This window comes from Scyliorhinus canicula, chromosome 12 (genome assembly GCF_902713615.1).
Source record: "Scyliorhinus canicula chromosome 12, sScyCan1.1, whole genome shotgun sequence".
Classification (NCBI taxonomy): domain Eukaryota; kingdom Metazoa; phylum Chordata; class Chondrichthyes; order Carcharhiniformes; family Scyliorhinidae; genus Scyliorhinus; species Scyliorhinus canicula.
The window spans coordinates 139,251,213-139,274,694 of record NC_052157.1 but is presented as its reverse complement, the minus strand read 5'-3'; the positions used below and the strand labels follow the sequence as shown (position 1 = coordinate 139,274,694).

At 48.4% G+C, this 23,482-nt stretch overlaps 1 protein-coding gene across 3 annotated transcripts in view; it reads left to right on the top strand.

The window, feature by feature from the left end:
• sez6b (seizure related 6 homolog b) overlaps positions 1-23,482 on the top strand; it is a 1,051,857-nt gene that overhangs the window by 863,374 nt on the left and 165,001 nt on the right. For all 3 annotated transcript variants that reach the window (XM_038814277.1, XM_038814276.1, XM_038814278.1), the window contains 2 exons: positions 73-267; positions 20,820-20,958. In XM_038814277.1, coding sequence (XP_038670205.1) covers positions 73-267; positions 20,820-20,958 — 334 coding nt within the window. The remainder of the gene's footprint in view (positions 1-72; positions 268-20,819; positions 20,959-23,482) is intronic.

Here is a 23,482-nt window from a genome sequence, read left to right as displayed (position 1 = left end):
TGTCTGTACATAACTTTTTGGAATTTCAAAAATAAAAATTGTTTTTGAGCGTATATTTTCTTCCTCTTTCAGCCTTTGAACAGGGCCATTGTTACGAGCCATTCATTAAGTATGGAAATTTCACAACGGGTGACGCATCGTATCAAGTGGGAACTGTGGCCGAGTTTTCATGTGATCTGGGGTACACCTTGGAACAAGGGTCAGTCATCATAGAATGTGTGGACATCCGGGATCCCCAGTGGAATGAGACTGAGCCAGCCTGCAGAGGTAAGACCACATCAGCGCAAGGGCATGAGTTTGAAGACCATAAGACATAGGAGCAGAATTAGGCCACTTGGCCCATCGAATCTGCTCCGCCATTCAATCATGGCTGATATTTTCTCATCCCCATTCTCCTGCCTTCTCCCCATAACCCCTGATCCCTGTGTTAATCAAGAATCTATCTACAAGAGAATAGTTTTAATGAACTATTAGCAAGAATAACCAACCAGAGCAAACTGGGTCCCAATGAAGAACATCTGAATGCGAGCAGAGCCTTGACAGCACATTGTTTAACTCTAGCATCTCCTCGAACCTGATGGGCAGGTTTAGAAGCCAAAAAATATGCCACCCACCATATCAGTAAAAGGCAACAAAAGAAAAAAAAAATCGGCCTGCAGCACCCAGACCTTCAACTTTACTTAAATGAATCCCTCCCCATGCAAACCAAACTTCCAGATCATGGAAATTACATGGTAGGCACTGCAGGGCCTGACAGCCAGGCGGAGGGCTGCATTGAAACATTCAATGTGTTCTGCCAATGCTCAGCATTCTCATCTGTTTGAACTCGATAACTGTTCATTGTCTTTCATTTTTTCAATGTGATCCTGTCGATGAAAAGAAATAAACAGGAGGAAATAATTTGCAGTAGTTCACTGACAAATGGAAGCAGTTCACTCACTGATTCACAGAGGGGAGAGTCCACTGAGATTCAAGGGTGGCGACTGAAGTTGCGCTTTGATTGCGAAAGGGTTGAGAGGTTTTATCTGTAATCTTGTTTCGCAGCAATGGATGTAAGTTTGGTGTTGTTGATTGGAAAACATAAGCCCAACTCTTTGACCAGTTCTCTATGTGCTCCAAGCAGGGCAGCAGGGTAGCATGGTGGTTAGCATAAATGCTTCACAGCTCCAGGGTCCCAGGTTCGATTCCCGGCTGGGTCACTGTCTGTGTGGAGTCTGCACATCCTCCCCGTGTGTGCGTGGGTTTCCTCCGGGTGCTCCGGTTTCCTCCCACAGTCCAAAGATGTGCAGGTTAGGTGGATTGGCCATGCTAAATTGCCCGTAGTGTCCTAATAAAAGTAAGGTTAAGGGGGGGTTGTTGGGTTACAGGTATAGGGTGGATATGTGGGTTTGAGTAGGGTGATCATGGCTCAGCACAACATTGAGGGCCGAAAGGCCTGTTCTGTACTGTACTGTTCTATGTTCTAATGCAGCTGTTGCTTCAGCTAGTGAAATGATCCTGTACCATTAATTAGGACAGACCATTAATGTCAATACACCTATTTCCATTGCTACGTTATTTGTTTGACGCAAGTGTTTTGATAGTTAAATTAAAATCCTGGGTTGTCCTGGTACCCTCGTGTGCCAGTCGCTAAACAGAAGCAACGCGCCACCTGCCAACTGTCAAACCCCCAAACCATCTGAATTACCTTTTCTGAATCAGTTAAATACCCCAGGGGCAGCTCTTGCAGAGGCTCGTGCCCTAATATGGGTTTTTAGGATCGGGAAACAGAGAGATTGGTCTGGTTGATGAGACCTTTCTGGTTGCCAGCAGCCAGAATGTCCAATATCAATCTGTAGGTGCAAGGAGGAAGGGAGAAGGACAAAAAAAAATTACATATGAGACCTATTTTGAGCTGTATTCTCCCAACACTCTTGCAGCTCCCACACTCCCCTTTCGCAGAGGTTCCAAGTCAGTTAATAGCAAATCTTGTGGTGTTCTTTGTGTTGCTTATTTAGGATGGTTGGCGTAGTGTTCCATAAAGACCACTGTATAGCTTTTACTTAAACAAAGCTTTGATTTTATTTACACTAATAAACTGGGTTTTGACACTTAATCCTTTCAGAGTACAGAATTGATCAATAAAATCTAACTACACTCACCTACTGCTAATCTCACTCATTGCTTTAAACTACAATCTATCCTTCCGAAGGGCCTGTTCTGTGCTGTATTTTCTATGTTCTCACACTAACTGCTCTTGTGATCTTCCCTAGCTGTCTCCTGCATACACTCCTCCCCTAAGGTCTATCATCACTGCTTTATATAGTAGTATCTGCAGCTCCCTCTAGTGGTTATTCATGGTACTACATTAACATTGTAATGCTGATAGTTATCATAGATCATAGAATTTACAGTGCAGAAGGAGGCTATTCGACCCATCAAGTCTGCACCAGCCCTTGGAAAGAGCACCCTACCCAAGGTCAATACCTCCATCCTATCCCCATAACCCAGTAACCCCACCCAACACTAAGGGCAATTTTGGACACGAAGGGCGATTGAGCATGGCCAATCCACCTAACCTGCACATCTTTGGACTGTGGGAGGAAACCGGAGCACCCGGAGGAAACCCACGCAGACACGGGGAGAACATGCAGACTCCGCACAGACAGTGACCCAAGCCGGAATCGAACATAGGACCCTGGAGCTGTGAAGCAATTGTACTAACCACAATGCTACCGTGCTGCCCTATGATAATACCACACATCTTTCCTGTGTATCCTTGACAGACACATCCTGCAAGCATGAAAGATGGAAAATGTGTGTTGGGAGACTGGGAATATCCCTCCCCCATGATTTAGACAAGACTGTGCCGAGCAGCAGAGCAGCGTCAAAGGGGCAGAAACCTTTGAGCCCTTTTATGCCTGAGAACAGTGCAGTGGTTTGTTGCCTGGTGCGGGTGTCGGAGAGATTCTTCATGATGTAAGGCAGAAGGGGTGATGGATTGGCCTAGAGAAATGCATGATAATTTAAAATTCGGACAACGCCTTACTCCCTCCTCATTGTAAAGTATGGAGTGGGCTGAATTTATTTGGGCTTTCTAAGCATTGTATCACTGCTTCGGAGGGAAGTGTGAATGTTGTGTCGGTTTGTTAATGGCGGGAGAATGTCCCTTTCATTGTTTTGTGTCAACAGTAAATTATTGATCAACATGGCACTAAAAGAATAGTAAATTCCATTGGGGAGTTTTACATTAATAAATTATAGCACTGTCATGTATTTCCATTGGTTAGTGACATTTCTAACTCTCTTCAGCTTTAGTGACATTATATGGACTCGAAACATTAACTCTGTTCCTCGCTCCGCTGATGTTGCCAGACCTGCTGACCTTTTCAGCATTTCCTGCTTTTATTTTGGATTTCCAGCATCTGCAGTATTTTGCTTTCATTTAAGTTACAGAATATTGCACAGCTCTAGAGTGTGGGTATACAATAGTTATTAACTGTTCGGGCTGAGAAGTAGCAAGCACCATTTGCATTACACAAGTGCCAGGCAATGACCATCTCCAACAGGAAAGAATCCCCCTCAACATTCATTCACCCCACGTACAACATCCTGGGGGTTACTATTGATCAGAAACTGAACTGGACTAGCCATACAAATACTGTGGTTACAAAAGCAGGACAGAGGCTAGGAATTCTGTGGCAACTAACTCAGCTCCAGACTCCCCGAAGTCTATTCACCATCTATACGTTACATCTCACAAGTCAGGGGCGGGATTCTCCGACCCCACGCAGGGTCGGAGAATCGGCCGGCAGCGGCGTTATTCCCGCTCCCGCAGGGTTTTTAAATCTCTGACCGGCCAAAAACCGGCGCTGTGCAAATCCCGCCGGCAGCCTCTGAAAACAGCTGGCGCCGGCGGGATTTCATTATATTTTTAGATTCCACAAATCTCCGGCCCGGATGGGCCGAAGTCCCGCCGACGTGGCCACGGGTCACGTCGGCGAAAATCTCAGTTGCTTTAAAACGGCGTCAACCATTGATGATGGTTGATGCCGTTCAGTGTCGGGGGGTGGGTTGCGGCATGGGGGGGGGTGGGTTGCGGCATCGGGGGGGGGGTGTGTGTTGCGGCATCGGGGGGGTGGGTTGCGGCATCGGGGGGGTTGGGTTGCGGCATCGGGGGGGTGGGTTGCGGCATCGGGGGGTGGGTTGCGGCATCGGGGGGGGTGGGTTGCGGCATCGGGGGGGTGGGTTGCGGCATCCGGGGGGTTGCGGCATCGGGGGGGGCATGGGGGGGGGCATCGGGGGGGGTTGCGGCATCGGGGGGGTGGGTTGCGGCATCGGGGGGGGTTGCGGCATCGGGGGGGGTTGCGGCATCGGGGGGGTGGGTTGCGGCATCGGGGTGGTGGGTTGCGGCATCCGGGGGGTTGCGGCATCGGGGGGGGCATCGGGGGGGGGGGGGGGTTGCGGCATCGGGGGGTGGGTTGCGGCATCGGGGGGGTGGGTTGCGGCATCGGGGGGGTGGGTTGCGGCATCCGGGGGGTTGCGGCATCGGGGGGGGGCATGGGGGGGGCATCGGGGGGGGGGTTGCGGCATCGGGGGGTGGGTTGCGGCATCGGGGGGGGTTGCGGCATGGGGGGGGGCATCGGGGGGGGTTGCGGCATCGGGGGAGGGGGGGTTTGGGGGCAGCGGCGTGCAGAGAGGGGGGGCTATGGATGCCCTGGGCCAACGCACTGTCGCCCCCCCCTCTGTACGCCGCTGCCCCCTACCCCAACCACCACCCCCTCACCACTCCTACCCCCCTCCAACACCCCTACCCCCCTCCCCACCACCCCTACCCCCCTCCCCACCACCCCTACCCCCCTCCCCACCACCCCTACCCCCCCTCCCCACCACCCCCACCCCCCCCCCCACCACCCCCCCCCCTCCCCCCCCCCCCCCTACCCCCCTCCCCACCACCCCTACCCCCCTCCCCACCACCCCTACCCCCCTCCCCACCACCCCTACCCCCCTCCAACGCCGCCCCCCATCTCTCGCAACGCCGCAACCCCCCCCCCTTACCGCCGGGTCCCCCCCCCTCAACGCCGGGTCCCCCCCCCCCCCTCAACGCCGGTACCCACACCCCGTCCCCCTCCCTCTGAAGGCCGGTACCCACACCCCCCCCTCTCTCCTCCTCCCCCCTTCCTTCCTCCTCCCCCCCTCCTTCCTCCTCCCCCCCTTCCTTCCTCCTCCCCCCCTTCCTTCCTCCTCCCCCCCTTCCTTCCTCCTCCCCCCCTTCCTTCCTCCTCCCCCCCTTCCTTCCTCCTCCCCCCCTTCCTTCCTCCTCCCCCTTCCTTCCTCCTCCCCCCTTCCTTCCTCCTCCCCCCCTTCTTCCTCCTCCCCCCCTTCCTTCCTCCTCCCCCCCCTCCTTCCTCCTCCCCCCCCCTCCTTCCTCCTCCCCCCCCTCCTTCCTCCTCCCCCCCTTCCTTCCTCCGTTAGTGGGGGGGGGGTGCGGTGTTAGTGGGGGGTGGGGGGTGCGGCGTTGGAGGGGGGTAGGGGTGGTGAAGGGGGTAGGGGTGGTGAGGGGGGGTTGGGGTAGGGGCAGCGGCGTGCAGAGGAGGGGGGCGACGGATGCCCGGGGCCAATGCTCCGTCGCCCCCCCTCTGCACGCAGCTGCCCCTACCCCAACCCCCTCCCCTCACCACCCCTACCCCCTTCACCACCCCTACCCCCCTCCAATGCCGCACCCCCCCACCCCCCACTAATGCCGCACCCCTCCCCACCCACTAACGGAGGAAGGAAGGGGGGGAGGAGGAAGGAAGGGGGGGAGGAGGAAGGAAGGGGGGGAGGAGGAAGGAGGGGGGAGGAGGAAGGAACGGGGGGAGGAGGAAGAAGGGGGGGAGGAGGAAGGAAGGGGGGAGGAGGAAGGAAGGGGGGAGGAAGGAAGGGGGGGAGGAGGAAGGAAGGGGGGGAGGAGGAGAGAGGGGGGGTGTGTGGGTACCGGCCTTCAGAGGGAGGGGGACGGGGTGTGGGTACCGGCGTTGAGGGGGGGGGACCCGACGTAAGGGGGGGGGACCCGGCGTTGAGAGGAGGGGTTGCGGCGATGAGGGGGGGTTGCGGCATTGAGGGTGGGGGGTTGCGGCGTTGCGAGAGATAGGGGGCGGCATTGGAGGGGGGTAGGGGTGGTGGGGAGGGAGGTAGGGGTGGTGAGGGGGGGTGGTTGGGGTAGGGGGCAGCGGCGTTCAGAGGGGGGGTCGACGGTGTGTTGGCCCCGGGCATCCGTCGCCCCCCTCTCTGCACGCCGCTGCCCCCCAAACCCCCCCCATGCCGCAACCCCCCCCGATGCCGCAACCCCCCCCGATGCCGCAACCCCCCCCGATGCCGCAACCCCCCCCGATGCTGCAACCCCCCCCGATGCTGCAACCCCCCCCCCCCCGATGCCGCAAACCCCCCCCCCCTCCCGATGCCGCAACCCCCCCCCCCCGCCCCTGATGCCGCAACCCCCCCCCCCCCCCAAATGCCGGAACCCCCCCCCCCCCTAAATGCCGGAACCCCCCCCCCCCCCCAAATGCCAGAACCCCCCCCCCCCCCCACAAATGCCGGATCTGTCTCTCTCCTCCTCCTCCTCCAAAAACGCCGGGTCTCACCACTTCCGCAACTGGTGAAACTGACGCGTATCGCGTCAGTCAGCTGCTGGCCCCTCCGGGAACGGAGAATAGCGGCCTAAAAGAAGGCCCCGACGCCGGAGTCATGTACACCGATTTTTCTCGCCGGAAATCGGCGTTACGACGGTCTGCGGAGAATCCCGCCCCAGATGTGAGATTAAATATTCTCCACTTACCTGGATGTGTGCATTTCCAACAACACTGAAGAAGCTGCACGCCATCGAGGTCAAAGCAGCCCGCTTGAATGACACCCGTTCCACAAACATTCACTCCCTCCTCCACCAACACACAATAGCAGCCATGCGTACCATCTAGAAGATGCACTGCAGGAACTGATCAAGGCTCTGAGGCAGAACCTTCCAAATCCACAATCATTACCATCTAGAACAGTGCTTTTCAAACTTCTTTTCCTGGGACACACGTTATTCAACCATTCGACATTAGCGATGCACGCCGGCAGAGCTTCATGACCAGTGCCATGTTCGCATACCTTTGATATGTAAGGGGAGCCTGCTTGGTCGTCACAATCTCACTCCAATCAGGTTCACAGGAGGGGAGGGCAATGCGTATATGAGGTGCAGACTTCAGCCAGTTCCTTTGTGCCATCTTCATCTTTCTGAGAGTAGAAAATGCAACCTCGTACATTTGGTCATCGTGAAGGGCAATAGCAACAAAATGCTGGTTTTATAAGACCATAAGACATAGGAGCGGAAGTAAGGCCATTCGGCCCATCGAGTCCACTCCACCATTCAATCATGGTTGATTTCAACTCCATTTACCCGCTCTCTCCCCATAGCCCTTAATTCCTCGAGAAATCAAGAATTTATCAATTTCTGTCTTAAAGACACTCAATGTCCCGGCCTCCACCGCCCTCTGTGGCAATGAATTCCACAGACCTCAGCACTGGATACTCCTGGGAGATGCTGCTCCAGAATGCTACCAGCCTCATGGACCTTTGGCGTGTTTTCCATGTGCTATCACAGGTCAGGTACAGCAGCGTAGTCTTTTCATTTGGAGTCAGCTTTAAGTTAACTGAATTTTTCACCCACCACTTCTCTTTCAAAATCTGAAACTTCTCTCATTTGCCAGTACTTACCATAGAATTTACAGTGCAGAAGGAGGCCATTTGGCCCATCACGTCTGCACCGGCCTTTGGAAAGAGCACCCAATGCAAACCCATGCCTCCACACTATCCCCGTAACCCAGCAACCGCACCTCACCTTTTTGGACACTAGGAGCAATTTAGCATGGCCAATGTAGATCTTTGGACTGTGAGAGGAAACCAGAGCTCACGGAGGAAACCCACGCAGACACAGGGAGAACAGTAGCTGTGAAGCAACTGTGCTAACCACTGTGCTACCGTTCCCCCCACCACTGTGCTACCGTACTTCCCCGTAGATAACACTAATAATAATCTTTAGTAGCACAAGTAGGCTTACATTAACTGCAATGAAGTTACTGTGAAAAGCCCCGAGTCGCCACATTCCGGCGCCTGTTCGGGTACACAGAGGGAGAATTCAGAATGTCCGAATTACCTAACAAGCACGTCTTTCCAGACTTGTGGGAGGAAACCGGAGCACCCGGAGGAAACCCACGCAGACACAGGGAGAACGTGCAGACTCCGCACAGACAGTGATCCAAGCCGGGAATCGAACCTGGCGCTGTGAAGCAACAGTGATATCCACTGTGCTACCGGGCTGCCCGTGAGCTTTGTATCAGCACAAATGACAAAACCATATCTGAAGAAATTAGCTTTATACATCTTCATTCCAGAGTTGCCTTGCTTGCCAGTAGCTAGAAAATTGAAGAAGCTCTCCTCCGTGATTTGGCGCCAATTAGTACTTAGAGGGCTTGACAGCAAGTGTATGTGCAGGGCGTATGACCTGCTCACTGCTGCCGCTTATGGCCAGAAGATCACACACAGCCTAATTTCCTTCTCCTTTGAAAACCGGGATTGGCCACCATTCTCAACAAAAATGGCAGTTTTGGCCGTTGGGGGCTTCTCCTGCGATCGGGAAGGCCTCAAAAGATCGCTCCCCGATCCTCCTGACTCCCACCTACAACCCACTCTCAGAAAAGATCCTGATCTAGAAGGACAAGGGCAGCAGATACATGGAAACACCACTGCCTGCCTGGTAGTTCCCTTCCAAATCACTCATCATCCTGACTTGGAAATATATTGTCGTTCCTTCATTGTCTGAGGGCCAAAATCCAAGAACTCCTTAACAAACGCTGTGGGTGTTCCTACACCACATGCCTTCTTGAACCGCTGCAATGCAACTCACCACCACCTTCTCGTGGGCAACTAGGAAAGGTCAATCAATGGTGGCCGAGCCAGCAATACCCACATCCTGTAAATGAATACAAAAAAACTGACATTGCATGCTAATCTTTGTTTAATTTCAAGCACTTAGCAACACAATAAAGTTCTAACAGAGGCACCCAGCTGTTAATTTTAATCTCTGTATGATGTAAATTTAAAGCTAATGGGTTCTGCAACGAATTTTAATTCTAAAAAAGCAGGGTTAATGACGAGAGCTATTGTATTGCCACAGTTTATTGGACCTCCAATGGGCCATGCCACAAAATGGTGATATCAGGAGAGATCTTATAATAATATGTGGAAGGAGGTGTCTAATTATTTTACCCAGTTAATGATCGGATAGCCATTATGGAGACGTGGCTGCAGGATGACAAGCATAGCTTCGTGCAAATTGAGGGAATCGAGCTGCTCAGGCAAGTCCAGGGTAGGACAGAGCAGTGCTGGTGTTAGCTCTGTACAGAGCTCCCAGGGTCTCTGGTTAGCAGCTTACAAAGAAGAAACTTACCTCTGGAACGAAGATGTATAAAGCTGATTTCTTCAGATATGGTTTTGTCAATTGTGCTGACGCAAAGCCCATTTGTGTTACCTGCAAGGAAGTACATGCAGGAAGAATCAGAAGCTAGGTAAAGGCGGAGGGATCACACTGTTGAGCAAGGTTTGGTGCAATAGTTAAAGATATCCTTGGTTCCGGAGTTCAGGATGTAGAATCGGTTTTGGTGGGGATGAGGAACAGTCGGGGAAAGAAGTCACTAGTGGGAGTGGTCTACAGGTTCCCCAACATCAACCACATCACAGGACAAAATATACAAGAAGAAATATTAGGTGCTTGTGATAAAGGGACAGCAATTATCATGGGTAACTTTAATCTACATATAAACTTGGCAGTAGTAGCCTGGATGATGAGTTCATAGAGTGCTTGTGAGACAGTTTTTCGAGCAGCATGTTCTGGAGCCATCCAGACAGCAGGTTACAGTAGATTTGTTATTGTGTAATGTGGCAGGATTAATTAATGACCCCAGAGTAAAGGCACCCCGAGATAACAATATGATTGAATTTTGAAAGGGAGAAGAGTGGGTCTAAGACCAGCATTTTAAACTTCATTAAGGGCAACTATTTGGGCATGAAAGCTCAGCTAACTGACGTGAACTGAGATATAAAGCTTGGGGCAGATCAACAGAGAAGCAGATGTTTCAGAACACTCAGAAAACGTATGTTCCCAACGCAGAGAAAAAACTAAAGGTGAGACTCACCATTTGTGGTTAACTAAAGTAGTTAGGGAAAGCATTAAGCTTAAAGAAAAAGCATATAACTGCAGGTCATAATATAAAGAACGGCAGAGAATGACTAGAGTTAATCAGGAGAAAGAAATTAGAGTATGGGAGGAAGCTAGCTCGAAATATAAAATCTGACAGCAAGATTCTCAACAGGTATTTAGAAAGGAAAAGAGAAAGTAAGTTGAGTGTGAATGGGAAGTTAACAGTAGATGATAAGGACATGGTGGATGAAATGAACAAACATTTTGTTTCTGTCTTCACCACAGAGGACACAAAAAACATTCCAGTCAGGAGGTGGAAGGGAGAGAGGAACTTGGTGAAGTTACATGTCACTAAGGAAGCAGTACTGAGCAAACTGATGGAACTGCGGGCTGACAAGTCCCCAGGTCCTGATGGATTTCATCCTCGGGGCTTAAAAGGGGTGGCTAATGAGGTAGATGCACCGGTGTTAATTTTCCAAAATTCCCTACTTTCTGGAAAGGTTCCATCAGAGTGGAAAGCAACAAATATGATGTCTGTTCAAGAAGGGAGGGAGGCGGAAAACAGGAGACTGCAGTCCAGTTAGCTTGACATCTTCATATGGAAGCTGTTAGGATTGATCATTAAAGAGGTTATAGCTGGACACAGAAAAACGCAAGGTAATTGGGAGGAGTCAGCATGATTTGGTGAATGGGAATTCATGTTTAACCAATTTATTCGCCTTCTTTGAAGGAGTTACCTTGTGCTGTGGGTAAAGGGAATTCTGTAGACGTACCATAGTTGTTTTCCAGGAGGCATTCGGAAAGGTGCCACATCAAAGGATTTTGCAGAAAATAAAATCTCATTGTGTAGAGGTAACATATTAGCATGGATAAAAGATTGGCTGGCTGGCAGAAAAGAGAGACTATGCATGAATGGGTTGCTTCCTGATTGGAAGGATGTGATGTGTGGACCCCTGCAGGGGTCTTGGCTGGGGGCTCAACTTTTCACAATTTAAATCAATGAGGGCAGCAACGTCATGTTAGCTAAATTTGGAGGTGACACAAAGATAGGTAGGAACATATGTTGTGGAGAAGACAGAAGGAGTTTGCAGATGGATATAGATAGGTTGAGTGAGTGGGCAAAGATCTGGCAGATGGAGTGTAATGTGGGAAAGTGTAAAGTTGTTCACTTTGGCAGGAAGAATAAAAAGGCAGAGTATCATTTAAATGGAGAACAGCTCCAGAATGCAGAGGATTCTAGATGGTTCTAGTGCATGAGTCATAACACATAATCAAGAAGGTTACTGGAATATTATCCTTTATTATGAGAGGAATCAAACATAAAAGGTAGGATGGTTATGCTTCAGGTATACAGGGCCTTAAGGGGAGGCATGGTGGCTCAATGGTTGGCACTGCTGCCTCACAGCACTGAGGACCCAAGTTTGACCCTGGCCTCGGGTTACTGTCCATGTGGAGTTTGCACATTCTCCCCGTGTCTGCATGGGTCTTATCCCCACAACTCAAAAAGATGTGCAGGGTAGGTGAATTGGTCATGCTAAATTGTCCCTTAATTGTAAAAAAATAATTAGATACTCTAAATTAGTAATTTAAAAGAAAGGTATACAGAGAATTGGTAAGCCCACAGACTGAAAATTGTGCGGAATTTTGGTCACCTTACTTAAGGAAGGATGTAAATGCATTGGAGGTGGCTTATAAGCGGTTTACTAGATTGAAACTTGGAATAAGAGGGCTGTCTTGTGAGGATACTTTGGACTGGCTGGACTCGTTTCCACTGGAGGTCAGATTGATGGCTTGACTGAAGTATATAAGATCCTGAATGATCTTGATAAGGTGGCCGCGGAAAGGGTTTTTCTCTTGTGGGCAAGTGCAGAACTAGGGGCCACTGTTTTAAAATTAGGGGGTCATCCTAGAATTTAGAATAATTTTTTTCTCTCTGAGGGTTGTGCAACTTTGGAACTCTGCCTCAGAAGACAGTGGAAGCAGGGCTATTAAATATTTTTAAGGCAGAGGTAGATTGACTCTTGTTAGACAAGAGGATCAAACGTTAATCGGGGTAGATGGGAACAGATCACCCATGATCTTATTGAATGGAGAATGGACTAATGACCTACCTGTGCTTCTATTTTGTATGTTTGTAATGTTGATGCTGTGAGCAGGATCAAAACCAGTGGCACATTCTTGTCAGTCTAGAAACCACTGATCTACTTGGACATACCAGGTGACAGTAGAAATGTTTTAGAGATGTCTTCAATTAAAGCATCCTAAAGTGCAGAAGGAGGCCATTTGACCCATCAAGTCTGCACTGCATTACCATCCCAGACCCCGACAGTGGCTGAGATATTGGACCGAAATCCCAATATTTCCGTTTATTTTAAGACTGTGGGAAAGAATGATTCGCTTCAGAAATTATTGCATGAAAAAAGAGGGCTTTTGTATTTCTGAAACAAAACTTTATTATGAATACAATAATAAACATTAAGCTTCACACCTGAAGAGAACAGCTTTCAATTACCTCTTAACATAATTATACAATTTCCCATTAAACACCAAGAAAAGAAACATAAGGCTCTTAATTCATCTTAAAATTAGCAGAGCACAGAGTGATACTTGCTTTATAAAACAGATTTGGTTCCAGTTGGATCCCCTTCAGACTCTGGCTGAAAATCTTCAAATCGCTGGTTCAATTAGGTAGTTTCAACCTCTTCCTTGTTTTCAGTCAAGACTGCTCTGCTTTAAAGTATTATTACTATTTTCTTTTAACTATCCTACTTGGAGAGAATTAGAGACAGTCAGGAAGATCAGAACTCAGCTTCTCTCTCACTCAAAGATACTCCAAACACACTGCCTCTCTGGGCTCCACCCAGCAATGAAGCTAAAAGATCAAATGCTCCCTGCAGCTGCAAAGGCACATTAACCCCCCAGGGACCTTCCCGGTCAAACTACCGTCCATTAGCCTAGACTGAAAAACACAATCCATCATCAATTTCACATGCCATTCCCTAGAAGCAAAATAGCATCCTTTTTAAAACCATGATCGCTGCAGTCACACACTATGTCCACAGGCATTTAATTCTTATCCTGTCCCAATACTTAGAAGCCAATATTCCCAAATTCCACAACCTACCCTCTGAATGAATACCCTATCTAGACCACTCACCCATACTATCCCCATAAACCTATAACCTCACCGAGCCTGCACATCCCTGGGCACTACGGGACAATATAGGATGGCCAATCCACTTAACCTGCACGTCTATTGACTGTAGGAGGAAACTGGAACGCACGGAGGAAACTCACGCAGACATAGGGAGAAAGTGCAAACTTCACATAGACAGTTACCCAAGGCTGGAATTGAACCCGAGTCCCTGGTGCTGTGAGGCAGCAGTGCTAAACACTGTGCCATCGTGTCACACCTGAAGATGTCAAACATTCCTGCTGACCCTTCGGAGTCTTTGGCTAGTGACTGACCTAAATGAAGAGGATTCATTCAGGAAGGCACTGAACACATGGAGACACTTCATCTAGAAACACGCAAAGGCAAAATTGAGGCATCGGAGAGAGCGTACAAACCTCCAAACAACTCATCACTTGACTCTTAATGCACCGCCTGCCCCATATGTGGCAGAGTCTACAAGTCACGCTTATCAGCCATCTCAGAACCCATTGAAACAGAATGAGAGCAAGTCATCTTCAATCCTATGGGACCATCGAAGCAGAGAAGAATCCAACCACCACACCACTCCCCGAAGAATGTATCCACTCACAAACAAGCCTACCTACACCATTCAGCTAGACAAAGTTCAAAGTGGTGAGGGTTGTAATTAATATTTAATTCTTGTTTAGCAGAGAACTGTGGAAAAATACAAGGGCCGGGATTCTCCGGTGTCCGGCAGGCGGGCCGTAACGGCGCCAAAGAGTGGCGTGAACCACTCCGGTGTCTGGCCGCCCAGAAGGTGCGGAATCCTCCGCATCTCCGGGGGCTAGGCCAGCGCTGGAGTGATTGGCACCGCGCCAACCGGCGCCAAAGGGCTTCCGCGTGTTCCCAGAACCGCTGCCGTGATTCCTGCGCAAGCTGCGCAGGGGTTTTCTTCTCCGTGCCGGCCATGGCGGAGCTTTACAGTGGCTGGCGCGGAGGGAAAGAGTGCCCCCACGGCACAGGCCCGCTCACAGATCGCAGATCCCCGATCGCAGGCCAGGCCTCCGTGGCCCCCCCCCCCCCCCCCCGGGGCCGGAACACCCCCACCCCCCCCCCCCCTCCCCCCCCCCCCCCCCCCCCCGCCCGAGGACTCCGCAGGCCGCCAGCAGAGCCAGGTCCCGCCGGTAAGAATCTTGTATAATTTACGCCGGTGGGACTTGCCGAAAATGGACGACCGCTCGGCCCATCGCGGTGCGGAGAATCGCTGGGGGGGGGGGGCGCTGCCAACGACCCACGACCGGCGCGGTGCGATTCCCGCCCCCGCCAAAAAACCGTCGCCGGAGAATTTGGCAGCCGGCGTCAGAGCGGCGGGACGGGATTCACGCCGCACCCCGGTGATTCTCCAGCCCGGCGGGGGGGGGGGGGGGGGGGGGGGGGGGGGGTCGGTGAATCCTGCCCAAGATTGCTGAAATGGTCACGCTTATAGAAAAGCACAAGAACCAATATGGCAAAATGGTCGATGTAAAAGATGCTGAATTGAAATGTAAGAGAGAGAAGAAACTTTATCACTCTACCCAAGTACCAGAAACTGAGTATCATGACCATTCCTTCACCCGTGACAGACCAAGATTGTGAAAGAACTGCCAAGATATAAGAATTGTGCTGATATGTGGCTGCATGCATTATATTGGAAGGCGCTCGACAGAACAAGGATCAGTGTGTGTTTGGAGTGTGGCACCGCTCTCAGAGTAACGTGTGCAGTCACATGGTCAGAGAACAGCCTCGAACTGAACTCAGTAAGCACCAAGCCTGAGTGGAACAGCTCTATGCAAGACCATATTTGGAACTGTACATTGTTAAAGCCTACTAATAAAAGTGCTTGTGATTATACACACAAGCCACAAGGTTTCATCAACGAGCCATCACCACCACAACATATAGAACCCATATTCAGTACATAATAATGAAACTTTGGTAGTTGGAACTTGGAATTATTGTCTCTGCGACCTAAACCCTATCGTACCAAGTAGATGGATTGTTTGGAAACCCGTGGACCACTTGAGGAGTAGAGAGATGCGCCAGCAGTCAGTGTTGCCATCAAGAAATGTGTTTGAACCAGTAAGCACCAAATTACCTGATCGACCTGCCTTAGACATAACTGATTGATGCGCGATCAATAACCACTGAAACGAAGAAGTAGTCCGAATTGAAGGCTTTAATCTACAAGATGTTTCCCCAGCAGCTTGAGTACAGAAAGAACAATGGCTGCTGGGAAACACGGGTTCTTATACCCCGCCTCATTGGGCAGAGCTACTTTATGTCTTGACCAATGAGAAAGCAACACTTGGGCCAATGAGCAGCGAGCCTTCTCCACCAATGGTAGCTCACACTCCCAGGTACCGTAGTACCTCTAGTCATACTACCACACTTATGTCTCTGTGGAAGCGAGTAGGAATGAAGTGCCTGTGCCAGACGTTATTGCCGTTCCTGAGATTACAGAATTACACCACTCTACCAGAAACAGAAAAACCCTCAAATACTTGATTTATAGTTGTCCAACTCATATGGATAACTTATAGTTAGAATTTAGGACTGAGTAACTTATTTATTGAAGATTGAAATTAAAGGGAGAGACTCCATTAGTAAACACAACGAGTATTTTATTGATGAGAATTGTTCAGCAGCCTCGTGGCTGCAGCTTATTCCCTCCATGTTTCCTGTCTAAAAGCTCCCAAAGTGTCTCTTTGTCTAAAAGGGCTCTGCCCTCCTGGGGTGATTCTCCACTCTGAGTCACAAATGGTCCCCCAGGCTAGTCGATCATTAATCTGCTGTCTTGCCCTTCAAGGGACAATCACTACGCCTAATGCAGGAGCTGCACGGGATTCACTATTTAGAGTGCGTGGATCATATTTTTTGTAAATGGAATTGAGAGTCCCATATGGTTCGTTGCCTACCTGGTACCACAAAAGTCATTTCATGAAAGGATATTGGACAGAGAAGAGGAGTATAAGGTTTTGGGGTTCACGTTGGGAACAACAACATCGGAAAGTGTAGGTAAGAGCAAAGAGTACGTAGTACAGTACAGGACCTTCGGTCCACGATGTTGTGCCAACCACTTATCCTAATCTAAGATCAAACAAACCTACACCCCTTCAATTTACTGCTGTCCATGTGCCTGTCCAAGTGTCACTTAAATCTCCCCAGTAGTTGGGAGAACACGAGCAGCTGGGAGCTTAATTCAGAACAGGACCTTGGCAGAGGGATATGAATGTCCGGTTGAAGGAGTGGCGTAGGAAAAAGGAGTTCCATTTCATTGGACAGTAACACCAGAAATGAACATGAAGAAACCTGGCCTGGGTTGGGACCAGGATCCTTGCAGAATGGATAAACAGGGTGCTCAGAAACACTTGAAGCTAGCAAATGGTGGGAAGGGATCAGGCAGGAGAGGTAGCATAAATGAACACTCGAAAATAATTGAGAGTAGAATAAGAGTCATAAATTATACATTTGACACTACAGGTGAAGGAAGACTAAAAGTTGTAAAGCAATTGCACAAAGAAAGAAATAAGAAATAAGTGAGATAGAAAGCCGGGACAAATTAGGGCATACAGCCCAAGCAAATTTTTGTGCAAATGCATGGAGCATGAGGAACAAATTGAATGAATTGTGGGCGCAAATTCAACTTGGAGGTTTTTATCTTCTCACCTCTCTAGATTTTCCTGCTTCCTCCTCTGTTGATTTTGACACTTGCAGGGGAGGGAAGGAACTCTGTTCAGTAGGTGATTGCAGCAAGTGTATGCCAACATTTTCAGAAGCCAAAAATATTTCTGAAAGAATTTTAAACTGTTTACACACCCCTTCCTATTCCTCCATAGATAACTACCCTTTATCCCGTAAAGTTTGCAAAGATTCCATTTTCCTTATCGCAAAGATAGGTACGACCTTGCGCCACTCTGCAGTTCACAAAAGTATTCTTTCCCTTCTCCCCACATAATACACGATACCCATTTTCACCCCAGTTCAAAGAGACTCTCCTCACAATACTCCACCACATAGCTTCTGACGCCAAACTCTTGCTGCTCTGCCACAAGCAGTGGGTCTAGAGTTGCCAACACTCCAAAATTATCCTGAAGTCTCCAAGAAAATCGGAGGACCAATCTTCCGAATCCTGTTTCAAAGGACCCAAGATAAAAAGCTTCTCAGTCAGACTGGCAATGAATAGCAGGACCAGCAGTGACACAGGATCAAAAACAGATGAAACCACATAATGTTTCGAGCAGGTTCTGCAGCACAGAGGATTGTGGGCATTGTGGCCACCATTGTTGATGAATATGTCAGTGAAAAGTACCGGAATATGAGGTATGGGTTGTAAATAATTTGATTAAACCTCCTGGAATATTGTTCCAGTCAAGTTGGCAATCCTAAATGATTGGGAAATCCTGATCTTACACGACTGAGAGATCAATAATGCACAAATGGCGATAAAGTTTGCTATATAGCTCTTCAAGACGCTCGGCTGTCTAATGGGATGTCACTTTTTGTCATCGTCTTTGTTTCGTAGAAGAGTTCTTTTCCTGGGCATCGAATAGAAGCCTGCAGTGGAGTAATAGCATTAGAACTGAGCAGGGTGGTCAATGACGTGACCACTGAATAGCACACAAAGTGTAAATCTCTGCTGATTTTTACTTATAAATACGGACACTGGCTGTAAAATACTGTCCGCATAGGCAAAATGCAAATGGTTGATTGTGGTTTGCATAGATGGAGGCTGCCTACATCTGAAACAAGTAAAATGCAAGGATTTAGGGGAGAGTAATTAGAAAGTGGCTTACATAAAGTAACAGACTGTGCTTTAAGGAGATGGTTGCATTGAGTAGGGCTTGCGTGTTGTGTGGCTGAAACCAAGTCAAAGGCTAACGGTGAGCTGGTGGAAGTATTGTGGGATAACCTAGAGAATGAAGTTCCCAATTTATGCTCATCACTGACATTTCCCAGCATCCCATTCACCTGTGATAGGAAGTAACCGAAGGGATGAGCATATGATATCTATCACCAGCCTCCCTGCGATGCATGATCTCCCAATACTTCTGATCCCAGCTGTGCTACTGTGAGGAAAAGCAAATAGAGGCTAAACACTTCCTGACAGGGAGTAACATGGGAAACACAAGGGACAAAAAAGCCAATTATGAACATGAAACGCATAAAATAACAAGAGTCCTGTTGCTTAACAGTTATTTAATTTGTGTTCTGTCCCTTGGACCCTTGCTTGCCATGGAATATATTGCAAACTTTGGTGCTGAATGATATTTTAATTGAAACAATGGCTCATTGAAATTCTGGGCAGAAAGGGAATGAAGTCAAAATAAATGATTAATGAACTTCAGACTTGTGTTTTATGCTAAACCCATTAATTGAAATAAGAAACCACTGATATACTCAATCCTTTCAGTTCCCTCAGTTACATTTTTTTCAAGTAAAGAGAGAGAGAGATAGCGTGTGTGTATGAGAAAAAGTCAAAAACAGGCTATGCCCGTACACATTGGGAATCGGGTAGTTTCCCGAATTCTGCATATACTTCTTTCAAGTCAGTCACTAGATGTGGCAGAGACCTTTCCATCTGTCCAGTGAATGTCCTTGTGTTTTTCATGTCCTCAGTGCCTGGTCTCTTCACAGGCTCTCCCCACGGTAACTTCCCTGAGATCTGAAAAGTCAGGAAAGTGGAGCCTGAATCCGAGGCCCAGCATTCAGTTCAATTGTTAAACTGCAGCATCTCTGAATTATCTTCTAGTTCTATCCCTTGCCATCCAATTGATCCCTCTCCACCTACAAGATCTCCATGTGGAAACTGAACTAGGGAAAATGCTCCCAAGGGTTCTGTTGCCCTTTGACTGGTTTCTTAGAGATGGTCCAAAGTGCTGAGGTCAAGTTCCCCCACTTGGGAATACAAAACAGAAAATGTTGGAAAAAACCTCAGCAGGTCAGACAGCATCTGTGGAGAGAAACGCAGAGTTAATATTTCAAGCCTGTATAACTCTTCTTCAGGGTTTATATGGTCTTATATTCTTGATCAGAAAGGGAATCAAGGGTTACGGGGAAAGGGCCGAAAAGTGGGCGTGAGGAATGTCGGATCAGCCATGATCCTATTGAATGGTGGAGCAGGTTTGAGGGGCCAAATTCGATTCCCGGCTGGGTCACTGTCTGTGTGGAGTCTGCACGTCCTCCCCCTGTGCGCGTGGGTTTCCTCCGGGTGCTCCGGTTTCCTCCCACAGTCCAAAGATGTGCGGGTTAGGTGGATTGGCCATGCTAAATTGCCCGTAGTGGCCTAATAATAAGTAAGGTTAAGGGGGGGTTGTTGGGTTACAGGTATAGGGTGGATACGTGGGTATAGGGTGGATCATGGCTCGGCACAACATTGAGGGCCGAAGGGCCTGTTCTGTGCTGTACTGTTCTATGTTCTATGTTCTAAATGGCCTACTTCAGTTCCGATGTCGTATGGCCTATGGGAGAAATGTGATGGATTTTATACAGTTTAAGAGGGGTGAAGCAAAGTAGAAGGCCAGGGGCAGGTGTGAGCTAGAGATTGGAAAAAGATGTTTGAGACACAAGGCAAAGGAAGTGTTAATGGCAGTTTTAAAGACTAAAGAAGGTGTTGATAGTGGCATGAATGTAAATTCGCAGAATGTGTTCTGTGAAAGCAAAACTGGAGAACAAGTGATAGATGGCCTTGTGGGGTCCCACTCAGTGCACTCACAAAGTGCATTCCATCTCCCAAGAGCTCACATCAGAACTTCATGACATTGTTGTGCATTGGCACCTGACTATTCTATGTGACCAGCAATTTGACTGGCAATCGCTAAAATGGTCTTGCATAACCATTTCTAGTTACTGTTAAACTTAGCACAGGCTATCATTGTAAAAGGTGATCAAGTGGTTGCAGTAACATTTCAGGCTATGTGGTTAGCAAAGCATTTTGACTTTCATTTCTACATTTGATTATAGACAGGAGAAAACAGTTAAAGGGGAACAAAAACAAGGGCAAATATCAAAGTGATGGTTAAGAGTTTACAGGTTTCCAGGGCGGCATGGTGGTGCAGTGGTTAGCACTGCTGCCTCACCACGCCGACGACCTGAGTTCGATCCCGGCCCCAGATCACTGTCCATGTGGACGTTGCACATTCTCCCCATGTCTGCATGGGTCTCGCTCCCACAACGTAAAGAATGCAGGATAGGTGGATTGGCCAAGCTAAATTGCCTCTTAATTGGAAAAAAATAATAACTGGGTACTCTAAATCTATTTTTTTAAAAATTCCAGATTTCCGTTCAGGAAACCACTTCAAAAAATGACGGCAAGGAGTTGCAAGTAATTTTGGAAATGCCAGCAAATAGTTAAAGAGCGGCTTGATGATCCTGAACCATGAAGCAAGTGTCTATAGCATCTCAGCGGGTTTGTTTTACAGCTGCTTGTTTTTTTTTTCTAAACCACAGCTGTCTGCAGTGGGGAGATTACAGACTCTGCCGGAGTTGTGCTGTCTCCCAATTGGCCGGAAGCGTACGACAAGGGTCAGGACTGCATTTGGGGGATACACGTGGAGGAAGACAAGCGGATCATGCTGGAGCTCCAAGTGTAAGTACAAAATAGAGCAAAGTGCGCTCCCCGCACCACGCCTGAAATGACTTGCTTGGGAATGGAATTGGAAATTTTGCTCAGTCAGTCTCTGGAGCCGTTAACAACTGATGGTGAGGGAAGCTATCAACTAGTAAGATTTGAATGCGGACATGATCATTAACCTGTGACATGCTGTGAGTTTCGGATTTTTCCAGCCATTTCCTAGCTCCCCTCTCAGCTACAAAAACAACTTACATTTATATAGTGCTTTTAACTGAGTAAGTGCCCCAAAGCATGAAACGGTAACGACCCAACAAATTTTGACACTGGACCACTAAGGGCATAATAAGACATTTTATGTAGATTTAAAGTAGTTTCTTGAATGAATTCAGATGGATGACCTCTGATTTAGCCCAGAGGTATGGTGCAGTCAGGAAGCCTGAGTTTAACTGCTTCTCCCCATTTCTGATCCATCTCCAAGGCTGCTTTCTTTCAGCACTCCTCGTGTTTGTCTCATCGTTCCCTCTCGTAGAATCATAGAAGAAAATCAGCTCTCTGTAAGAACAATTTAGCTGGTTCCATCTCCCTTATGGAAGCCATGATTAAATCTGCATCCACCCACCCTCTCAGGCTGTGCATTCCGGGTCCTATCCACTATCTACCTGAATGTCACCAGTCTTCCAGGATACTACAAAAAGATATTAAGATTTGTTTTGGGCCTTGTGGGTCGGTTTATGCAAAGAGTATTGTGTCTACTGGGACAAGGCACTGTCCTATCTTAATGTGGGTGCAAGGTGAATGGCAGACAAGCCAATCCCGGCTGTAATGTTCTGTCTGTAGTTTCATCCTGGGCTTGTTTGCTACATGACCCCTGTGCATGCTGCAACATCTACAGCAGCATTCACCTGTGACCCGAGTCCACCGCTGGTTCATCACTCAATCGGAACCATGCTCCACGTGTCAGTTTGCCAACTGAGTGTCAGCAGTGCTCATGCAGTCCATCACCGCCAACAACTACACTTTAAGAACATGACTGATCTTTTCTTGCCTGCAGCTTTTTCCCTCGACTTTCTTTCTCTCCTTTGCTTCTCTTGCCTTGAAAACAATGACTTGGCTACAACGCATGTGGACAGCACTGCCCAGCCTCACCTCACTCAAATAATCCCTTTTGTTGCAAACCAAAGACAATTAGTGTCGGAGAGCTTTTCAAATGCGGGACACCTCAGTCAAACACAGGCCCCTCCTCAAATGGGCAAGCGCATTAAGGATGCCAATGTTAAAAACGCAGGTCCCTTGAAGACTGATCCAGGTCTTATTTCAGAATGAGTTGAGAGACAGTGATGCTCATTGAAGCCTGTACTTAAGAGTTGGGTTTTTCCTCATTTGGGGTAGGCTTCCGGACAGGGAGAGGATCCAGAAGGGAAGACTGGAAACCAGTGTTCGTACTGAGCTCTGGTATCACAATTAAATGGGTGTAACTCATCAGAATGCCGTCCGCTGCCTAATTCGGTAAATGGACATTCACCTGTTAAACAAAGGAGACCAGCAGGGATCAACGAATAGTGCTAAAGTTTGGAAGCCCTGGGTATGTATTCCAATCTCCAACCCAGTGATGCAAAGGCAGGTCGAAGCACGTGCTAACTCAGAGTGTACTCAGGTCTGGGTAGGCCAGTGCAGAGTAGCCAGTCCATTTACGCATCAACAAGCAAGGACACAAGCTGTAACTTTTCAAAGAAAAATGTAGAAAACCAAAGCAGCACTATCCAATCTGAGCCCCACTGGTAAGGAGGATTATCAGTCTCAAACATTTCTGAGCCGCAAATACCAGACGGTTAAATGAGGGATCCTGGGGGTGGGGTGTGGGGGCAAAATCAGTTCCGGGACCAGTGAGATTAACATTATAGAGTCTGAAAAAGTTCAAAGATATGAATCAATGACGACTTATTCAGAAAGCATTAAAAGCCCAAGAATCATGAGGCCGTGGCAACTGTGGTGAACAAGGCTGCTGGATTCAAATAAACCAAATTCATAGGGAAGAGAAGTTGTTGCGAAAAAACCTGAGAGAATTCCAAAGAATCGAAAATGATTTAAAATAAACATTTCTTTTGAATAAACTGAAAGCAATGGCAAGCCGGCATTTTGAACGACAAACTGCTGTTCATGTTATCGCATTTGAGAAGAATCCGTTAAGATGTTGGGTGAATTCTCCCAAGCCCCATTGGCGTTTTCAATGTTGGCACTATGGCAGAATATGGCTTGAGGCCAGTGTGGGTTTGTACTGTAGTTACTCAGGAGCTGGGAGTGATTTGAATTCTAACTATTGGCGTAAGACAGTCAGCACAATTTAAATCACAATTTTCAGATGGTTCAAAGTGCAGGGCAATTGTCTGCAGGAAGATTGCACTTCCCAGAAAATTGCTGTGCAATCCTTACCTGGGAACGTCTTGGGTATTCCCCAAATATGACACCCTGGAGTTCGAAAGTTTCGGCGCAACTATAGCTTACACATTAAATGGCTGGCACAGCCACAACAGTTTGCACC